Consider the following 22,181-nt stretch of genomic DNA (forward strand, 5'->3'; position numbering starts at 1 on the left):
AATGAATGGATTACATGCCGATATTGGAGCTGATTGATTAGAGGAATTGGTGAATCATTGCCAGAAAGTGTAGCAATCGTTTACAATTAGTTAAGTTAAACACACGGATTAGTGCGAACATAAAACTAACTCACATGTTTCCATATGCGAGGCATGAGGTGACATGGGCCCTGTGAGGCCCTTGCACGCGGTAACTACCTCCGTCGAAGCCGTCACGTTAGTGTCGTCTTCCTCAGGGACTGTAGGCCGCCGCGGACTCGTGGCTCGGCACAGCAACACCAAGGGCAACAACCACCAGGGGAACAGAGCAACTCGCGCCGTCGTCACACGCTCCGACCCATCTCATCTGTCAACAACAGGAACACAATAAAGCAACCACAACCACCACCAGGGGAACAGAGCAACTCGCGCCGTCGTCACACGCTCCGACCCATCATATCTGTCAACAACAGGAACACAATAAATCAACCACAACCACCACCAGGGGAACAGAGCAACTCGCACCGTCATCACACGTTCCAACCCATCTCATCTGTCAACAACAGGAACACAATAAAGCAACCACAACCACCACCAGGGGAATAGAGCAACTCGCGCCGTCGTCACACGCTCCGACCCATCTCATCTGTCAACAACAGGAACACAATAAAGCAACCACCAACCACAACCACCACCAGGGGAACAGAGCAACTCGCGCCGTCGTCACACGCTCCGACCCAACTCATCTGTCAACAACAGGAACACAATAAGGCAACAACAACTCCCACCAGGGGAACAGAGCAACTAGTTCTGACGTCTTGTGCTTCGACCCATAACATCCTGTTAACAACATAATAACAATCGAGGCCAGGGGAACAGAGCAACTGGCGCCGACGTCACGTGCTTCGACCAATCTCATCTGTAAAACAACAGGAGCAGGTTGACAATGAGGCAAAAACAAAGACCACCAGGGGAACAGAGCAACTAGTACTGACGTCTTGTGCTTCGACCCATAACATCCTGTTAACAACATAAAAACAACCGAGGCCAGGGGAACAGAGCAACTGGCGCCGACGTCACGTGCTTCGACCAATCTCATCTGTAAAACAACAGGAACAGGTTGTCAATGAGGCAAAAACAAAGACCACCAGGGGAACAGAGCAACTGGCGCCGACGTCACGTGCTTCGACCAATCTCATCTGTAAAACAACAGGAACAGGTTGACAATGAGGCAAAAACAAAGACCACCAGGGGAACAGAGCAACTAGTACTGACGTCTTGTGCTTCGACCCATAACATCCTGTTAACAACATAATAACAACCGAGGCCAGGGGAACAGAACACTGGAGCCGACGTCACACGCTTCGACCAATCTCATCTGTGAAACAATTGGTAGACAATAAGGCAATAACAACCACCACCAGGGGAACAGAGCAACTGGCGCCGACGTCACACGCTTCGACCAATCTCATCTGTGAAACAATTGGTAGACAATAAGGCAAAAACATCCACCACCAGGGGAACAGAGCAACTGGAGCCGACGTCACACGCTTCGACCGATCTCATCTGTGAAACAATTGGTAGACAATAAGGCAAAAACAACCACCACCAGGGGAACAGAGCAACTGGAGCCGACGTCACACGCTTCGACCGATCTCATCTGTGAAACAATTGGTAGACAATAAGGCAAAAACATCCACCACCAGGGGAACAGAGCAACTGGCGCCGACGTCACACGCTTCGACCGATCTCATCCGTGAAACAATTGGTAGACAATAAGGCAATAACAACCACCACCAGGGGAACAGAGCAACTGGAGCCGACGTCACACGCTTCGACCGATCTCATCCGTGAAACAATTGGTAGACAATAAGGCAAAAACAACCACCACCAGGGGAACAGAGCAACTGGAGCCGACGTCACACGCTTCGACCGATCTCATCCGTGAAACAATTGGTAGACAATAAGGCAAAAACAACCACCACCAGGGGAACAGAGCAACTGGAGCCGACGTCACACGCTTCGACCGATCTCATCCGTGAAACAATTGGTAGACAATAAGGCAAAAACATCCACCACCAGGGGAACAGAGCAACTGGAGCCGACGTCACACGCTTCGACCGATCTCATCTGTGAAACAACAGGTAGACAATAAGGAAAAAAACCACCACCAGGGGAACAGAGCAACTGGCGCCCACGTCTCATCTTATCTATTAACAACAGGACAACTATAAAAAAAAGAACAACAACTATCAGGAGAACATAGTAACTAGATTCGCCGCTAAGGGATGTGTGATATCAATATATATTAAGAAAATTGTGTTTTTTATTTTACCATTCATACGATTTGATGTCTGATGCAACGACAAACATAATTTATAAATTATGTAATCAATTCCATTATGAATTTTTTACCGTTATATTTAGGTTTTCAGTAGGCCTAACAGATTATAATCACCCAATTGTTGAAAAAGTATTAATAATCTAGATTGGAAAATAGGAGTTTATGTTTCGCATCGATGATTTTAAAAATCGGGCCGATATTGCGAAAGCAGATAAATTTTCACGTACGACAAACATATAAACTTTCTGGTACACAAAGGTTTCATCGTCTCAATTTACTAAGTAAACAAATAAAACTGATGATGCAACATGTTGGTGGAAAATGTATCCGTATAAACTCTAAATTCAATAAATGTAACAACAATATACTCCGACCGAACACAAACGATGATTAGCTTCGGGTCAAGTTTGGATTGAAAACATTGTTCGGAAACAAAATTGCTTTTCTTTCTAGAAAACAAAAACATCCAAAAGCAAATTACGCTGGGCTAATGACGTAAAAAGTTCAACTTCCCAATTAGAGTTTTGCCAACAAATAGCTACTACGTGCCCTAGGGGGCGGGAGGAGGGTGGAGTTTTTGCTAGGAGCGCCGTCAGATGGGAAATACTATCAAATTTAATTATTTCGTGGAGCACGTAAAGTCAGGCTTCTATTTATTCAACGCTTGCACCAACTTGTTGCTTGTGTAGTTAGTTCGCATGCAGGGTATTTGTGTTTGAATAAGTTATGTTATAGTTTGCCAACTGTTTGAATTGGATTTATTTTGGTTGCAAATCTGATATTCTGTGTACAGTTAACTTTGTGAGTTGATATACGTTAAAATAACTCTGGTTACTTTATTAATATATTTATAGTCTGTGAAACAAACATTCAAGGCAATTTAAGCAAATATTTATCTGTATCCTCAAAGTTTATTGTTGTAAGTGTATTGTGAAAGAAATGGTATAATAAAAGATATAGGCTAGAATAATAAATCCTACTTATGCAATATTGAATATAGTATAATTCCCATTTATGCTTTCTCCTTAGTGGGAAAGATTAATATGGCTAATACAATAATGTAAAACATTCAAATGTATTGAACGGCTAGTTAAAAATGTCCTACAATAATTGAATTTCGAGGTAGGATTATGAACAAATGTATACGGATTTTTTTAACTACAGGTTTTTATAAATAATTATTAGGATATCATTGTTACAATACTAGTAAAAACGAGATCGTTTATTGAGTAGATTTAGAAAGTGAAAATTCGCTTTTACACTACAGATTATAATTCACTAAAAAGCTTGCACGTTCAGCAGTGCTATCTCATCAAGTTGGTTTGGGTTTGGTAACTCCGACTATGTAAACGTAAATATCTGCAGATTCCTCACTCACTACTGACTAGAAACAGAAACTAATAACGAACTACTCATCAATGGTAAATATTAGGCCTACATTGGTTGTAAATAAATGTCCGACGAGATTCTATTCAATAAGTTCTTCTGGTTAAGGACTATCGTACAAATAGCCTGCAGCCATGCCCCCAAAATTCGTGGGTCCCCGGCCGGGACTAGAGCAAACCCCGAGGGCCTAAATTGCTCATAAAACGAGGGGCAAATGGAAAATCCGACCCCGGAGGGCCACAAACCCCGTAGACAATCGAGAGTAAACCCCATAAAAGTCAAGCATGACACATTGGGCAGGTGAGCGGCGAAAGAATCAGTCACCGATGGCTTAAACATCTGCAAAAACTGTCAGAATAGTCGTAAACTGTGACATGGGTAACTTTACGAGTAAACCGTCGGGGAGGGGGTAGGGAGGGGGGGAGTTGACATGTGAAAACTGAAAATCACATCTGGTCGACAACTGGCATGTTGAACATGTATTGTCTCTGTGGTGAGAAGTCCCAAACTGCACCCATCTCCGTAATGACTTGAGAGATAGCTAAGGTAATGAAATGAAACATATATAACAAATTGTCAATATTCACAAATTCTATGTGTGTAAAAATCATTTGAGAAACACTGGGGCACTAAATTTGAACGGAAGTAACACAAGGATACGTTTTTGTGGGTAACTTTTCAAATAATAACTGAAAATAATATCTAAGGAACGTGTGTCGTCAAGCAGCAATTGTCTAGGTAACACGTTTGTATTTAAAAGCAAACCTATGAGTATAAGATAAAATTCTAAAAATATAAAAAAGAATATCGCATTTACCGCGACCACGCAACAAGCCCATAGTTTGGACCGCACTCAAAGAGCAATGCCAAATTTCATTTAAATTGGACGCGTTTTGGCAGAAACTACGCTAATGTATAAACAAACACACACGTGAGGTCGGATTCCAAAACTCCCATCACCGAGCACAAGATAACCAACTTGTCGAGACACCAAACCTTAGCTGAACACTGCATCATAACATTGAACATAGCATCACCGAGCACTAGATAACCACTTTGTCGAGACACGAAACCTTAGCTGAACACTATATCTTAACATTGAACGTAGCATCACCGAAACTAGATAACCACTTTGTCGAGACACCAAACCTTAACTTAACACTACATCATAACATTGGACATAGCATCACCGAAACTAGATAACTACTTTCATGTTGACAGCCTCTGAATCGCTTTTTTCAATAAGTGAATGAATGGTTTAAATACCTTTACTGTCAAAGCGATCCCTGTAGTCTTAGTGGGCTACTGCAGTTTCGATAACCTTTTCATGGTATCTTCTTCAGGCTAGGACATCATATCTTCGTTCGTTTTCACGAACACGCACGAACTGCAGTAGCCTACTAAGACTACAGGGATCGCTTTGACAGTAAAGGTATTTAAACCATTCATTCACTTATAACTACTTTGTCGAGACACCAAAGCTTAGCCGAACACTACATCATAACATTGAACATAGCATCACCGAAACTAGATAACTACTTTGTCGAGACACCAAACCTTAACTGAACACTACATCATAACATTGAACATAGCATCACCGAAACTAGATAACGACTTTGTCGAGACACCAAACCTTAGCTGAACACTATATCTTAACATTCAACATAGCATCACCGAAACTAGATAACTACTTTGTCGAGACACCAAACCTTAACTGAACACTACATCATAACATTGAACATAGCATCACCGAAACTAGATAACCACTTTGTCGAGACACCAAACCTTAGCTGAACACTATATCTTAACATTCAACATAGCATCACCGAAACTAGATAACTACTTTGTCGAGACACCAAACCTTAGCTGAACACTACATCATAACATTGAACATAGCATCACCGAATCTAGATAACAACTTTGTCAAGAGACACCAAACCTTAGATGAACACTACTTCATAACATTGAACATAGCATCACCGAAACTAGATAACTACTTTGTCAAGAGACACCAAACCTTAGCTGAACACTACTTCATAACATTGAACATAGCATCACCGAAACTAGATAACTACTTTGTCAAGAGACACCAAACCTTAGCTGAACACTGCATCATAACATTGACCATAGCATCACTGAACACTAGATAACCACTTTGTCGAGACACCAAACCTTAGCTGAACACTACATCATAACATTGAACATAGCGTCACCGAGCACTAGATAACCAACTTGTCGAGACACCAAACCTTAGCTGAACACTACATCATAACATTGAACATAGCATCACCGAGCACTAGAAAACCAACTTGTCGAGACACCAAACCTTAGCTGAACACTACATCATAACATTGAACATAGCGTCACCGAGCACTAGAAAACCAACTTGTCGAGACACCAAACCTTAGCTGAACACTACATCATAACATTGAACATAGCATCACCGAAACTAGATAACCACTTTGTCGAGACACCAAACCTTAGCTGAACACTATATCTTAACATTGAACAAAGCATCACCGAGCACTAGATAACCAACTTGTCGAGACACCAAACCTTAACTTAACACTACATCATAACATTGAACATAGCATCACCGAAACTAGATAACCACTTTGTCGAGACACCAAACCTTAGCTGAACACTACATCATAACATTGAACATAGCATCACCGAGCACTAGATAACAACTTTGTCGAGACACCAAACCTTAGCTGAACACTATATCTTAACATTGAACATAGCATCGCTGGACACTAGATAACTAATTTGTCGAGACACCAAACCTTAACTTAACACTACATCATAACTTTGAACATAGCATCACCGAAACTAGATAACCACTTTGTCGAGACACCAAACCTTAACTTAACACTACATCATAACATTGAACATAGCATCACCGAAACTAGATAACCACTTTGTCGAGACACCAAACCTTAGCTGAACACTACATCATAACATTGAACATAGCATCACCGAGCACTAGATAACAACTTTGTCGAGACACCAAACCTTAGCTGAACACTATATCTTAACATTGAACATAGCATCGCTGGACACTAGATAACTAATTTGTCGAGACACCAAACCTTAACTTAACACTACATCATAACATTGAACATAGCATCACCGAAACTAGATAACCACTTTGTCGAGACACCAAACCTTAACTGAACACTACATCATAACATTGAACATAGCATCACCGAGCACTAGATAACAACTTTGTCGAGACACCAAACCTTAGCTGAACACTATATCTTAACATTGAACATAGCATCGCTGGACACTAGATAACTAATTTGTCGAGACACCAAACCTTAGCTGAACACTATATCTTAACATTGAACATAGCATTGCTGGACACTAGATAACTAATTTGTCGAGACACCAAACCTTAGCTGAACACTACTAACATTGAACATAGTATCGCCGAAACTAGATAACTACTTTGCCGAGACACCAAACCTTAGCTGAACACTACTAACATTGAACATAGCATCACCGAAACTAGATAACTACTTTGCCGAGACACCAAACCTCAGCTGAACACTACTAACATTGAACATAGCATCACCGAAACTAGATAACTACTTTGCCGAGACACCAAACCTTAGCTGAACACTACACAATAACATTGAACATAGCATCGCTGAACACTAGATAACCAACTTGTCGAGACACCAAACCTTAACTTAACACTACATCATAACATTGAACAAAGCATCCCCAAAACCAGATAACCACTTTGTCGAGACACCAAACCTTAACTTAACACTACATTATAACATTGAACAAAGCATCACCGAGCACTAGATAACCAACTTGTCGAGACACCAAACCTTAACTTAACACTACATCATAACATTGAACAAAGCATCACCAAAACCAGATAACCACTTTGTCGAGACACCAAACCTTAGCTGAACACTATATCTTAACATTGAACATAGCATCGCTGGACACTAGATAACTACTTTGTCGTGACACCAAACCTTAGCTGAACACTACATCTTAACATTGAACATAGCATCACCGAAACTAGATAACCACTTTGTCCAGACACCAAACCTTAACTGAACACTACATCATAACATTGAACATAGCATCACCGAAACTAGATAACCACTTTGTCGAGACACCAAACCTTAACTGAACACTATATCATAACATTGAACATTGTATCACCGAAACTAGATAACCACTTTGTCGAAACACCAAACCTTAACTGAACACTACATCATAACATTGAACATAGCATCACCGAAACTAGATAACTACTTTGCCGAGACACCAAACCTTAGCTGAACACTACACAATAACATTGAACATAGCATCGCTGAACACTAGATAACTACTTTGTTGAGACACCAAACCTTAGCTGAACACTACATCATAACATTGAACATAGCATCACCGAAACTAGATAACTACTTTGCCGAGACACCAAACCTTAACTGAACACTACATCATGAACATTGAACATTGTATCACCGAACACAATATCGTCAAACACTAAATCGCCCAACACTGATTTTGCCTGGTCATTTCACCCTTACTTTACACTCCGTAATAAACCACATTTGTGATTAAAGTTGGTTGAAAAATTGAAAAAGCAATTAAGAGTATTTCAAATATAAGTAGGTAAACGAGACCATTTTAAAAACAATGTATCACTACGGTGGCACGAAAAACAGAATGGAAAGACAATTAGTCCACGCCAATTAACTGAAACGAAGTGCTTGTAGTCTCCCAAATATTACATCCTGATTGCATTGCATATCTAACTATAAACCCACCAATAACCAATGTAGCACGGGCAATTCAAGCCCAGAACAATGTCCTCTCATACGTGGTTATCAAAAATCATACAACTATCTCGATATTGATTTAGTTCAATCAATAATCTAGACTAAAACAATCACAACTACAATACAAACAAGGCCAGACAATTTAAGAGGTAACTTCTGTGTTCAAGATTTTTTTGTGTTGAAAATTCAGCATTCAGCGTTATATTAGTGTTCCCGTATTGATTGTGTCTAGACAGCTACAACATTCGACGCGCTGCCAGACAACAAACAAACAGACGCTAGACACAACAGACTCATCAAAACAGCTGATTATCACAATCGTTATGTCTATTGTCTTATGCACAATTAAATTTAACAGAAAATGGGACATTACTTCAAGGAGGATGTATTACTTCAAGGATTTTGTATAGCCTAGATACAGTAGGTTAGATTTATTTGTTTTCTCTTAAGCTATTTTATTGTATATTTATAGGCAATGCAGAGTAGACCCTTTGCCTCCTCTTTGTGTTCACAGATTGTGTGTTTCACATTACATCAGGCTACACTTTAAACCTTGGCCACTCGATTCGTTTTACAAAAATTCGAAGGACTTTCTAAAATCTGTCAGCTAACGTCCATACAAAAGTATAAATAAAAATCACTTTAGACTACAACTTGACGAAGGAGGAGTCAATCACGAAGTAACGGTATTATTTTTGGCCACGTCAACTTCATTAGCCCCTAGCCGCTAACAATGCATAATTGCCTGCTTGAGATATGGTCTGGCCGGGAGATGGGAGAAAAACTGCCAAAACTTCGGTTGACTGCCTAATTGTGGTATAAGAGGATAGTCGGAGAGGATGCACTTAAAATACACTGGAGGTTTACGTGTGGACCATCGTTAGTCACCTAGTCGTTAGTCAAAAACGGGATGAGGAAAGAAACAAGTGAGGAAGGTAGAGTAATAGTTGATAACATTTCTACTGAAATGCAACTTAAAATTATACAGTTCCTTGATTTTGTACTGGCGACAATGGGTAGTACTATGCAGACTTCATTATCATTGACGAAGATCAACATGGACAACCTAACGCTAAGTTGGAAATATTTGTAGAAAACACTAAAAACCAGATCAGCTTTTGAAAAATTATAAAATATTTACAAGAAATGTTGATTATACGGAACTGTTAGGTAAGTAATCTATTCTATGAGTTGAGTCTTTTAAACTCATCGGAAATAATGACTTTTCAAAGTTTTTAAACAAGTTATTCGTTTTTAAATAACTACTTTACTTCTTTGCAATTGCTCGATTTCGAGCAACATGTACACTAGTAGCTCTTTAAAACATTGCTCAATTCAATGTTAAAAAAGAATAGTACTGATATAGCTCTTTAAAACATTGCTCAATTCAATGTTTAAAAAGAATAGTACTGATATAGCTCTTTAAAACATTGCTCAATTTAATGTTAAAGATGAATAGTAGGCCTACTGGTAACTCTTTAAAACATTTCTTAATTCAATGTTAAAAATGAATAGTACTCGTATAGGTCTTTAAAACATTGCTCAATTCAATGTGAAAGATGAATAGTTTATGAAATATTTGAATGTGTTTCGTTGAAAAGAAATTAATCAACATGTCATCCAAGAAACGTAATTAAAATAGGTAATATTTTTGTAAGCAAATTAAAAATAATATTTTTGATTGTTTGTAATGTTGTAAATATCATTGTTTCATGTTGTTACTTTGGTAAAATTCTTTCCAACATAATTTTAAGCATAGTGAGAAGCCTTTGAATCGACGTATAAGACACCGATAGTTTTTTGCCTCTACAACAGTAATGTATTTATTTTGTGGTTAATCTAGTAGTGTGAACCGGGTAAATAATAAAAAATATGGGTATTTATACAAATTATGATAATTTGCATTAGTGAAATGTGATGTATTTATTGTGTTTTGCATAGTTCATTAGATGGTTATAATTGGAGATATTATGGTGAATTAAAAACTCGAAAAACTAAATAAAAATGCCCTTTACAGTATGCGCTAATAAGTGGGTATTCATGTAGTTCTTTACGTCGTCGTGGATTTTATCGATTTTCTGGAATATCAATCAGAAAATCATAATTTTTAGTGCAAAAAAACAACAAAAATATAATATAGAGTATATTTTTCTCTTAGATACAAAATACGATTTTTATTAGGTTATTCACATGTGATACACTTTTGTAGTAAGTGAATTTACTTGTGTTAAATGTCATGATGGAGATAGTAAATAATAAAATCTAAGACCATATTTTTGTAACACTTAGTATGTCTAATTTGGAAATATTTTCTCATACGATTTATACGTATGAGAAAATACGTATAAATATGTACGTAGAACTATGGGGTAAGTTTACAGTATATGGGTGCTGTCAACAATTTTACTGAAATGGGTTTTTGTACTCAATATAAAATTGTACATGGAAAGTAGCGGCTACAAATATATGGATGTTCTCACGAATATTAGAACAGAAAATATTCGTAGATGTCCTATTTAACGTTTAGTTCAATCTATAAACCCTATAATTTACACATAAACATTTTGGTAAGGATACAGTTCTGATTAAACTACTATGCATTTTAGTAATCGGGGTACTGTAGTACATGAAATTTCGAAATGTAATAGTATATGTACTCATAATTATCATTATGTGTTAACGCCCTAATAATTTGATCAACTAATACCCCCGCTGCAGCAACCCTGCTGACTAAGCGAATTTCCATTCGTCTGAATTGATTTTCAATTAAATTTATTTAAATAACATTATAGGTTTAACGAGTACCTAGGTTTGCTGCTACAGGGAGGGTAATAAATCGAGTTTCTACTTTCTACCCCTATACATAGTAATACTGTAATATGGAGAAAGTATTGCTTTTGTTCAAAACTTTCGAATTTGAGTTTTTGTAATATATTTGTATTGTAATATATGTTTTGAAATATATCCATTTGTATTGGACCCCCTGAACCCAAAAAGTGGTTTTCGAAGTGATGTCTCGGCATCTTCAGGCATTTTTAATTTTTTTTTTGAAATCTTGATTTTTTATGGTAGTTTTTCAATAAAAATCCATAGAATAACGGAATAATCGAATTTCATGAAAATGGCCCGAACGATTTTGATAAAAATTTAGTTTGTTGTAGCCCATTAAATTCTGAACAAAATGGTATAACCTTTATAGCTGGAAAAATTACGGTTCATAACTTATTGTAACTTATATTTTCCCATAAATAATCCCATTTAATAAAGGAATATCGTTTAATGTCTTCAAAAGAAGGGAGCTCCAATAATACTAATGCGACACTTAAATCCACCCAAGCTGTGCAACGGAACCAGACTGACGATAAAAAAATGACACCATACTTGATTGAAGCGAAAAAGCCAAAAAGCTAAAAACGTATTTATACACCTAATGAAAAAAAACAAAAAAACATTGTTTAACCACAAGCAATTAAGTAAAATAAATATTCTATTTTAGTTTTTGGTATAAATTTTTATTATTTATCGTAAAAAGGTAATACCATTTAAAATAATTGTTAGGGCAGCAACGCGCACCGGGTAACTGATAGTATTAAATATTATTATATTAGTACCAGGGGACCGAGCCGTGGTTCGGTATAGTTGATTTTGATTGTAACATTCTAAAAGCAATACAAAGGAAACTCACGCTTTATTAATAACTAATTTTGGCTTTTAGCGAATACCCCCAAAGGTGAGTATGTGAGTGGGAGAGACTTATATGTGTCCGTAAACGCGATAACCTGAGCAATTTTTGTCCGATTTTGGGTTTTTGTCCGGGATAAACTTAAATGAGTTCGCGAACCAGCATGATCGGACCATGGGAACGGGGTTTTACTTTTTAAATGTAGATAAAATAAATATAATTTTATATTTACGAGCTGTTGGCCTCCCCTACGTCCGGGAATCGAGAAGTCAGTTAAAACTGTGTCTAGGCTATATAATTCAGTTTTTAATGTGAAAAATAATCTTGTTAACAAATGTCACGAGACCAAATATTTTTCCATCCGAATATAGGGCTATACGATATGCATTTTAAATCCGATAATTTTACAATATTACCCCGCCACAGCATAAACCTGCCGACTAAGCGAATTTCCATTTGTCTGGATTGATTTTTAATCAAATCTATTTCAATAACGTTAGGTTTAACAAGTACCTAGGTTTGCCGCTACAAGGAAACTAAGTGTGTTTTAATAATTGCGTCGTAAAAAATAAATAAATTTGCCAAGTTATTTGATCAAAATATATAAACAAGCAAACTATAACATATTACAATATTCTTCATAAGAATAACATGGGAATTTTAAATTTACATTTTGTTTTTATTTTCTCGCTTACCAATAACCGAAATATAGTTATTTGTGTAACTAGTGGTGAAAGTGGCACTTTGCTGCACACGAGAGCAATGTTTACGCACGAGCCGTAGGCGAGTGCGGAATGATCTCGAGTGCAGCAAAGGCCTTTTTCACTCGTGTTACACATTATATTTTTCCTACAGTCACTATAAAACATAAATAATTAGTCTTTCAAACACTATACAACACGTTTTTAGGTTCAGCTAGCAACACAATTACACAAATGGTGCCCTGGAGAAAGTAGTACCCGTGGTCCGTATCACTCCGCTATTTTTCCTCGGCAAGAAATGTGCTCCGTCTTTTGAGAATATAGTTCCGTATGTTTTTGTAATTTTAAGTGGTTTCCGCGCCTAAAAAAAATGCTTTAAAGGTATTTTCTTGTTTATTAAGACCGTAGGAATGTTTTAAAAACGTTTAAAAGAAAATTCCAGAAAGTTCAGAAATACCAAAACTATAAACACGAAATGACAGGTTAAATCGTAGTTATAATAGTCAATCAGCTGTTCATAGTATTATTATCTTTAAGTGTTGCCAACCTATTTCCAAGCGTACACGGATTACGTGCATAATAAAACCACGCTGTTTTGTGTTGTTTGGTTGGAATCCTGATGTGCGGCAAAGTATAAACCGTGCGGCAAAGTATAAACCGTACGGCAAAGTATAAATATGCAGCAATTAGCAGCTTTCTGTACTATAAACAGTACAGGGAAGCCAACTTTGTCGGGTGACTGTAGGAAAAAATACTTTTATATACTAAATAATTTGTTTTTTAAGCTCTTCTAAAAGGTCTAAAGAGAAATTGGGAAATTTTGTGTTTTGAGGGTCAAAAACGAGAAAACCCATTTTTACCCCATAAAAACCCCCATTTTATTCCACAACAACTAATAACAGTAAAACACTTCCATAATTTGTATAACTCAAACTCACGCCCATTACAATGACAGTTTTAGTCTATGTTGGAATACAAGATAAATTATTATAATATAAACGAATAACACTGATAACGAGCGTCAAACAACAATAATAAACTAACAGTAAATATTACCACAAAAAAAAACAAAAAACATAATGGTGCATATCGGACTGGATGGCGAGTTCGAACCAATGATTTGGCAGACGTATGACACTGAAAAAAATATATATGAGCAGTAACTGAAAACTTTTTGAGGTATAGGTAAAAATGCCACTTAATTTTATTCGACTTATCAACATCAATAAAATAGTAATTGTTCATCTAATTATAGATGTATAAATGCAATTTTCATATTACCATCTTGTATTTGGTACAATTGAATAGCCATTATAGCATGCAATGTAGAACTAGAAGCGGAATGCAAAAACTGCAGTCTAAATCAATCATATCATGCAGTTTTACTTTATAGCCCAAAGCAAAAACAGTAGGTAATTCAATCAGTTTTTGGAATTTAATAGTTTTTGACTTCAATCAAAAGTGGTGTATAAAATTGCTTTAAGTTTGTAATAACATTCAGCAACTAACGATTTTTAAAATTAAATGTCAAGTAAAAATGTCAGCCTACATTTTGTTGTCCCTAGATAGATAATAGCTGAATATTACTTCAAATAGGCTAGCCTGTAACGAATATTAGTAAATTATAATATAATGTTCTAATGGTGTTCTAGGTCTAAATTATTATGTTAAAGAGGCTGGATTTGTAGAAATGAACGATGATGACATAATTATGACAGTTACATGATGTGTAATGATATTTTGTGACACAGTAGTGATTAAATGTTGACTGATTGACTGTGCGTAAGACCATTTGGGAGTATTTTGCACACAAAATTAATCAACAATTCACTATGCATGCACGGTAATGTATTTCATACTGTTACAACATTCTCACAATCCATGCACCCCGTTCTTCCAAAGTCAAACACTAGTCCTATATACCGCTTATAGTATTACATGGATTAGTGTAATCCAAACCTTTAACATTCACACAATCCATGCTTCACTAGGACAAGATGCACTCACTATTCACATGCTACCTGGGTGCAAAGACAAATGAATGAAATGGTCAGGTGAGCTAAAATTAGACCCTGAAATTGTGGCCTTCAAAACTTCAGTGGCGTTCGATACGTGGGGGCGTGTCTAGTCAGCCGCGTACCCTTCTACGTCTGAGCTGGATATATACGATTAGAGTGTTCATACTCATGCTTTCAGAGTACACAATTTATATTTGAAAATGTGCATCTAATATCAAGCTTTCATGATGAGATTGTAATGAGTAATTGTATAAATCAGGTAAAAATAGGTAACTTATACGGTAATTATAGATTATGATAAGTTAAATTGTGTACACCAATGTTGTGTATGAGATGTAAAAATTAGAAATACAACGAGCAAAAACTGCAGACAACGCATCAATAAATAACAGCCCCCACCTAGCTGATTTTTTAGGTCACCACATCGGCGGAGTACAAAAATAGTCGGGAGTGGGTTAGGCTCGTTTCTCTAGTAAAATGGGCCGTGACGGTAGGCCTAGTATTTCAGTCCGCGGTGGTTTCCCATGCAAATTAGCTGCGTATTGTAATTAGTAAAGAGAGGTTCGTCGTCAGAATGACTCCCGAAATAATCTCGGTGCAAGCGTCGTTAGTAAAAATACCTCACAAACATCTCATCGCACCGAGCTAGTGAGCTGCGAGCGGCTGAGAGGGACTATTATATTACCTAAGTTGCTAAACAAGTATGTAGCAGTGTACTCACCAAGTCGCAAATAGTGTCAGGATAGGAGTTTCGCAATTCGTTGCACTAAGTCGGGCGGTTCTTCGTAGCGAGCACTTGTAACAATTTATCACTAAGTATTAACGATTATATATAGAAAGACTAGACGAGTCTAAATTAATTTAATAACGCGATATCGTCAAACATCAATCCCTAAAAGACATATCGAATGCTAGGTTAGCATGACCCCGGTCGGAGCTGGTCGAAGAGATAATAATACGAATCTCGGAGCACTCGCGGGGACGAGCCGGTCTCTCTTCATCACAGAAGCAGAATATACTTTCTCACGAGCGAAAAGACATTGATTTCTCGTTGGATGATAGGGTGGTCTGGTGGCGAGGCGGTAGCGGAGACGGAGCGTACCGGACTGACGGTGGTGCGGGCGACTACTGGACTCGAGTTTCGTCGTCTACTGGGCTCTCTGCAGTGCGACTAGACTAGCAGGGCTGGCAACCGTGGGGAGAAAATACCCCACATCGAGACACGTGTGTACCCGGCCGGGTCACAGCGTGAATGCTGACAATTAGTTTTGTTCGTTTTGTTATGGTTAACAGTTTGTATGGGAAATTTTTACTAAATAGCCTAGATGTTGTTAAGTAATTCAAATCTTCTTTTTAAGTCTGTTCTTTTCAAATCTATTTATTACTTTTATGATGTTATTTATTACTTTTATTTTATTTATTTTTATACATACCGGCGGGCCAGCTGTAACCATAACCCGTGAAAATTAGGTCATTGATATATTTTAATGTTAACAGTAGGACAATAATTACAGTGTTGGTCATACTTTTTTCAAAAAAATTGATGGCTCGTTGTTTATAAATTCGATTCGCTTAACAAGTGTTTGGATTAGGCGGTATGGTACATCTTCCCGTTGCGAAACATGGGTACAGTAGCTACTAGATAGTCAATGCTACTAGCTAGCTTTATATATCGACTACACATTTTTTATAACTTATTCCGTTGTAACAAATTTTGTGACAATACAACCTACAACTAGAACAAACATATTAAATGGTAAAACGTAGTTACCAGCGTGACAAATAATAAATTGTAATAATTGTGTAATACACGACAAGTATAGCGTATAATATTTATTCATATGACTTGTGAGCGTTCAAAAAGGGATCTCCGAAGAACTGTCCAAAAATCTTCGGAAAATGAAGTTAAGATTTAGTGAATATATAAGTTAAATGATTTAGACAAACGTAACAATGCAAACCGACAACAATGTTCGCAGGGGGCGCGGGGAGAGTCAGGGAAATGTGTGGGACAAGTGTTTGGTTGGCAGCGCCGTGTCGGCTGGGCGGGGCCACCTCTAGCCGGGGGGGAGTACCGTCTCTCGGCTCTCGCCAGACATCAGCGCTCTCTTTTTTCCAGACATAATTTTTCCCAATGGCCAGACCGTAAGCAATCAGTATTGATTGACGTATTCAAACGATTGCCATTTTACACTTGTGTTGATTTCATAGTTAGAGCAAAAAATGGCGATGATAAATATTAGCTAGTTGTAAAAAAATGGACAATTAACAATTACATATAGTATTCCAAAATTATTGCATTTTAATAGTATATAAGTTTAATAGTACACAAATTTAGTGATTTCCCATTTTGTATGGAATTACTGGAACTATACTATTACTGTACTATCTATATAAAAGTATCAAAAGATGGTTTTTCTTTCAATATAGTAATGCACAATAGGTCTATATGTTTATTGTAGAAATATTTTTTCAGCAAAATATAAACCGTGATTTATATTGAAAAAAAGCAAATTGAAATATATAAATTTATATTTTGTTTTGACCAGTCAAACAATGAGGACAATATTTGATACGCCCGCCTTCATTCCCGCGAACGCAATATAGGGCCAACGGTGTGCTGTGGATATTGCAGCAGAACCCCTGCAACTTTGTACTGTGGAATTACACCTGCTGCTGCTAATAATAATCGACACTTAAAATTAACAATATGAATATCATAGAAGTAGAGTAACTATTTTAAGGGTTTATTGTTTTTGTATTTGTATTGTAAATACCATTCTCTTAATGGTAGGGTTTTTTATAATTAATTAATTAGTTTATTGTATATATTTCATTTCATCATAATTGGACATTTAACACTGACTACAGAGTCTAGATGTTTTTATGGTCAGGCCTATAAATTCTTAAAAATCATGCCACTTCTTATAGTTGAAAAGGCCATGGAACATTATTTATACAGCAGTGTTGCTCTTAAATATTGTTATCGTAACCACGATGATAAAGCAAATTCTGATTTTATCCTAAAGGAAATGTTTCTATTTAATTTCAATCACGTTGAGAACTTACAAAGGCCACACATTCAGGCAAAGGAACAAGTCACTTGTCAACTAGTTTTATTGGTTAGTAATAAACTGAAAAATTGCTTTCGGGAAAGACTATTACTGTTTTAATAACCACCAAACCCATTGTTGCAGAAGGAAACAGTGCTGCCAACAAGCACGATGAAATTCCCTCGGGCTAGGAGCGACCCACTTTACTTTTTGCCGGATGCAACGACTACGAAATATTTCAGACCACCCCCAAAGACCTTCTATTTCCATTTTGAACGTCCTGGAAATAAGAAACGGCGGTATCTAGGATCTCTTCGACGAACTCCCGAGGGACCGTGTGCGGCGAATCTGTAAACATTGCGATCCTTGTATCCGGAGAGAAACTTTGGTTGGTTATATCTTTGATTATGGATAGAGCTAGACAACACATCCGCTCATTGAAGCTGTATCCGGGTTTACAACAAAAACATGATTGAATTATCTACAATGGAGTGCGCTGATGTACACTACTCAAGTGCTATTTATTAAATTCATCAACATTGAGCAAAGCCATTGCTTAAACAACTACAACATCGTTCAGGCCAAAGTACCAAAGAAAAAAAAACAATGGAAGTAGTGCGGATTTGAGGAGATCCATTCACTCTATGTTATTTAAAAAAAAAAAAAACAAATGGGGACAGTTGATATAGATGAGATGTATACAGTTAAGTATCAAAAGTCAATGGTTAAATCATAACAAAACATACTTTGTGATAGATTTGCCATCCTCATCGACCAGCAAAAGATAATTAATGTAGTGACGCTTTTGCATAGTGTATACAGAGTGCAATTTTATATTTACAGTTCATCAGTGATATTTTACAAATTTTAAACTAATTCAACCAAATGAAACGCATTTAAGTCGGGTTCAAAGCTCAGGGCTTCAGATTTTACAGTACTCAAATTTTCCTGGTAGTATTTGGCCAGAATGGCAGTTAATATTTTCTTTAAATTCGATGCTATAACCAAATCTAGTTTTGATTGTTAAAAACTCGGTAATTTACAACTATGTCCTAATTAGATTTCAACACCTCAAAAACTATGGATTGTCATAGTAACAGTTTACAGAGAGTTACAAGAAAGTGTGGGGTTCTTCTGAAAAAAAAAGAAAAAAAACGGAAACATTGCATTACGCGAATAGGCAAAGATAGTTTTCAAATGTCGACACTTTCCTGTGTTAATAAAATATTTAAGTAATTTCAATTGAGGTTAACGGCATGAATCATTGCTAGGCCTACTAACCTAGTAGAAATCCGTATCACATAAATTAAACCATAGTCTAATTGGAACCAAGATAGGAAAACTTCAAACGACCCAGTTTATATTTCAGCCTGTTCTAATCTTCATTTTGATTCAAGTTCTGTTCTATCGTTGACTCGACATTCTATATTTTCATGGCGCAAACGTTTTATATCCTGGATACGTTTTAAATTATAGTTTTGAATTTGTTTTGAAATTAGTGTACATTATGTGATAGTTCCTTCAGACTATTTAATCATTCCTAGTATTTTCTTGCGTACGGTAACGTATATTGTATTGCCAGCGCATTCTAAACTACTCGCCCCGGGTCATTATTGAAAGTGGTTTAAGAAGGACATCCTTTCAATAATTTAAATCCTAGGCTTAGAATAATATAAATAAAAATAAATAGAGTTTCACTAGTTAGACCTTTACGGCTACTCAGTGGTGACGATTAAATAGAAAGGATACACTTTAATCTAACTAAAAAAAAACAAAAAAAAAACAAGGAAATTGTGCAACAACAGATGTGAATGTGTCACAATCCAAGGAAATATATTAAAATGGTGAATATTTTGAATGCATACAAAAATGAACAGCAAGCACAGAAATGTAGCGCAATTTCCCTTAGCGAGTATGGAGTCGGTTAGACAAAAGATGGCAGATAGCTCGCTTCTTATTTCTCCGATATTCAAATTCCAAGAGGCAAGCTAGAGCGCTCCATATGGTAACAAAACAGCACTATTTCCGAGACAGCTCGAGGGAATTTCATCACCGACAGTATATAAGTTGGTATGACTGCTTCCTCTGAGGATGTCGGGCTGAAGCAGAAATGTATGCAAGCGTATCCTCTTTTGTTTAAAAGTCTTTGCTTGTCTCGGGGTATTGAATTGTGACGTTGATTTATTGTTCTGCTTCTAGCTTTCCTAAATTAAAAATAGGAATGACTTTTTGTTAATGTTTGACTAAAGTATTGTTTTTAATGGATTTTATACATTAATACTCGTAAAAATTGGAGATTGGTTAAATATCTTGTATCTTGTTTTGTAAATTCTACTATGAAAATATATACTCATAAAAAATGTTACTATTTTCAAAACTATTTTTTGTACATTTCAGTTCTACCTTACCATAATATAATTTGTGTTCGGTTTTCGAATCTGGTAATGATCTACATGGTTTCTTCCTGACTTTCTATCTCTCCGGAAAGTTTTATTTTTAACTAATCTCATGACTTACATAACTGAAATTTATATTAATTATTCACACCAAATAATATATATACTGTATATACCTACGTTACTTGTGCAATAACAATAAACAAACTGTTTGTCGTAAAGGCTGGACCATTTTTTTCACGTGAGTCAATATTACTACACTTTTTGAAGCACCTGCCTCTGAATTGCGTTGTCCAAAATTCAGGCGTCTCATATCACCTGCCCACTCGACACTGTGGTGTATTCATTGCCGGCCTGGCACCCGCCTAGCACATCGTCCTTATAGCATTTCGTCATAATTCATCTCCAAAAATTTTACTACTTATTGAATACTTAATTTAGAATTATCATCTTATTGTAACATCTTGTTTGATGTGTCACATGTCCGATGACGTTAGAGAGCGCTGATTTCGTCTAAATATTTGTTTTTAATTAAATTGATCGTGGACGCTTTAATCTTTGGTTACTTTAAGCAGGCGACAGCGATTTATTCGTTTGGATAGATTACAAGCTTGCAAAATAATATGAAATTACAATAATAGTACAAGTAAAACATGGTTCACATTGGACAGAAACACGATCCAAAAGAAGGATAGATGGACAAGGGTGTATGTTTATTATATTATACGAAGCAAAGAGACAAATTTCACTTAGAAATTATTTAAATATTACAACTTGCATTTTAAAAGCACTTACTGATTAATAAATCCAGTTTGCTATGTTTATTTCCAATCATATGATGTAATAAGCTCGACACATTGTTTAAAATAACTTTAACTACTGTGTGAATATGAATCTTTAACAATTTCTCTTTACAACTATCAAAGCTATTCGGTAAATATTTTAGTTTAAGATTGACTGTCCTTTTCCAAATTAATTATGTACAATGAAGTACTTGGAACTCAGTAACTATTAATACTTTGTACTGTGTACTATATACTTGTTCTAAGTACTTAATACTTATTAGTATGCGGTAGTGCAAGGCAAATGTTTAACAATTTATTAACAAATTTTCATGGATGATAAATTTAAATACCCCCGTCGCAGCAAACCTGCATACTAAGCGAATTTCCATCTACCCGGCTTGATTTCTACTAAAATATTCCCTATAAATTTTCAGATTTATTTCCTATTTAAATAACATTAATTTTAGTTAGTAGTTAGGTTTGCTGCTACGGGGAAGATATTGAGGTGTGTTTTTTATTGAAATATTGATAGCTTAGTATGAAATAAACCAAATTGCCAAATTAGATTAAAATATATCCATAAACAAGCAAACTACAACAGTTTATTTATTCTCCATAAGAATAACATGGGAATTTTAAATTTACAATTTTTTTAATTTTCTCCGTAGTCAATGAACATTTAAAAACACTTAAATATACTAAATTATTTGTTTTTTAAGCTCTTCAAAATGGTCTAGAGATAAATTTAAAGTTTTTAGGGTCAAAAATCGGAAAAATCTATTTTTACCCCATAAAACCCCCCAAAAAACCCCTGTTGCCATAGTCCGATTATGCTGGTTCGCGAACTCGTTCGAATAAACGTAGGTATACACGTTTGTACCAAATTTCATCAAAATTGGATCATTTTTGCTCGAGTTATCGCGCTAACGGACACATATATAAATATATATATATATGAATTTTAACAGATGGTGTTTTTGGCCTATGGGGGCCTCAAAATGAAAAAGTAAATCGGTCCCGGGT

At 36.4% G+C, this 22,181-nt stretch overlaps 1 protein-coding gene across 1 annotated transcript in view; it reads right to left on the minus strand.

Annotated features, from left to right (window-relative positions):
• The window catches only part of LOC129002453 (protein TMEPAI-like), a 100,334-nt gene extending 84,272 nt beyond the window's left edge, over window positions 1-16,062 (minus strand). Inside the window, exons 1-2 of the mRNA XM_054430271.1 lie at window positions 15,646-16,062; window positions 135-346 (exon numbers count right to left, since the gene is read on the minus strand). Coding sequence (XP_054286246.1) covers window positions 135-165 — 31 coding nt within the window. The 5' untranslated portion in view covers window positions 166-346; window positions 15,646-16,062. The remainder of the gene's footprint in view (window positions 1-134; window positions 347-15,645) is intronic.
• Between the last annotated feature and the right edge of the window lie 6,119 nt (window positions 16,063-22,181).

This window comes from Macrosteles quadrilineatus, unplaced genomic scaffold, assembly GCF_028750875.1.
Source record: "Macrosteles quadrilineatus isolate MER2022 unplaced genomic scaffold, UCM_ALF_1.0 Scaffold_9__3_contigs__length_116548681, whole genome shotgun sequence".
NCBI lineage: Eukaryota > Metazoa > Arthropoda > Insecta > Hemiptera > Cicadellidae > Macrosteles > Macrosteles quadrilineatus.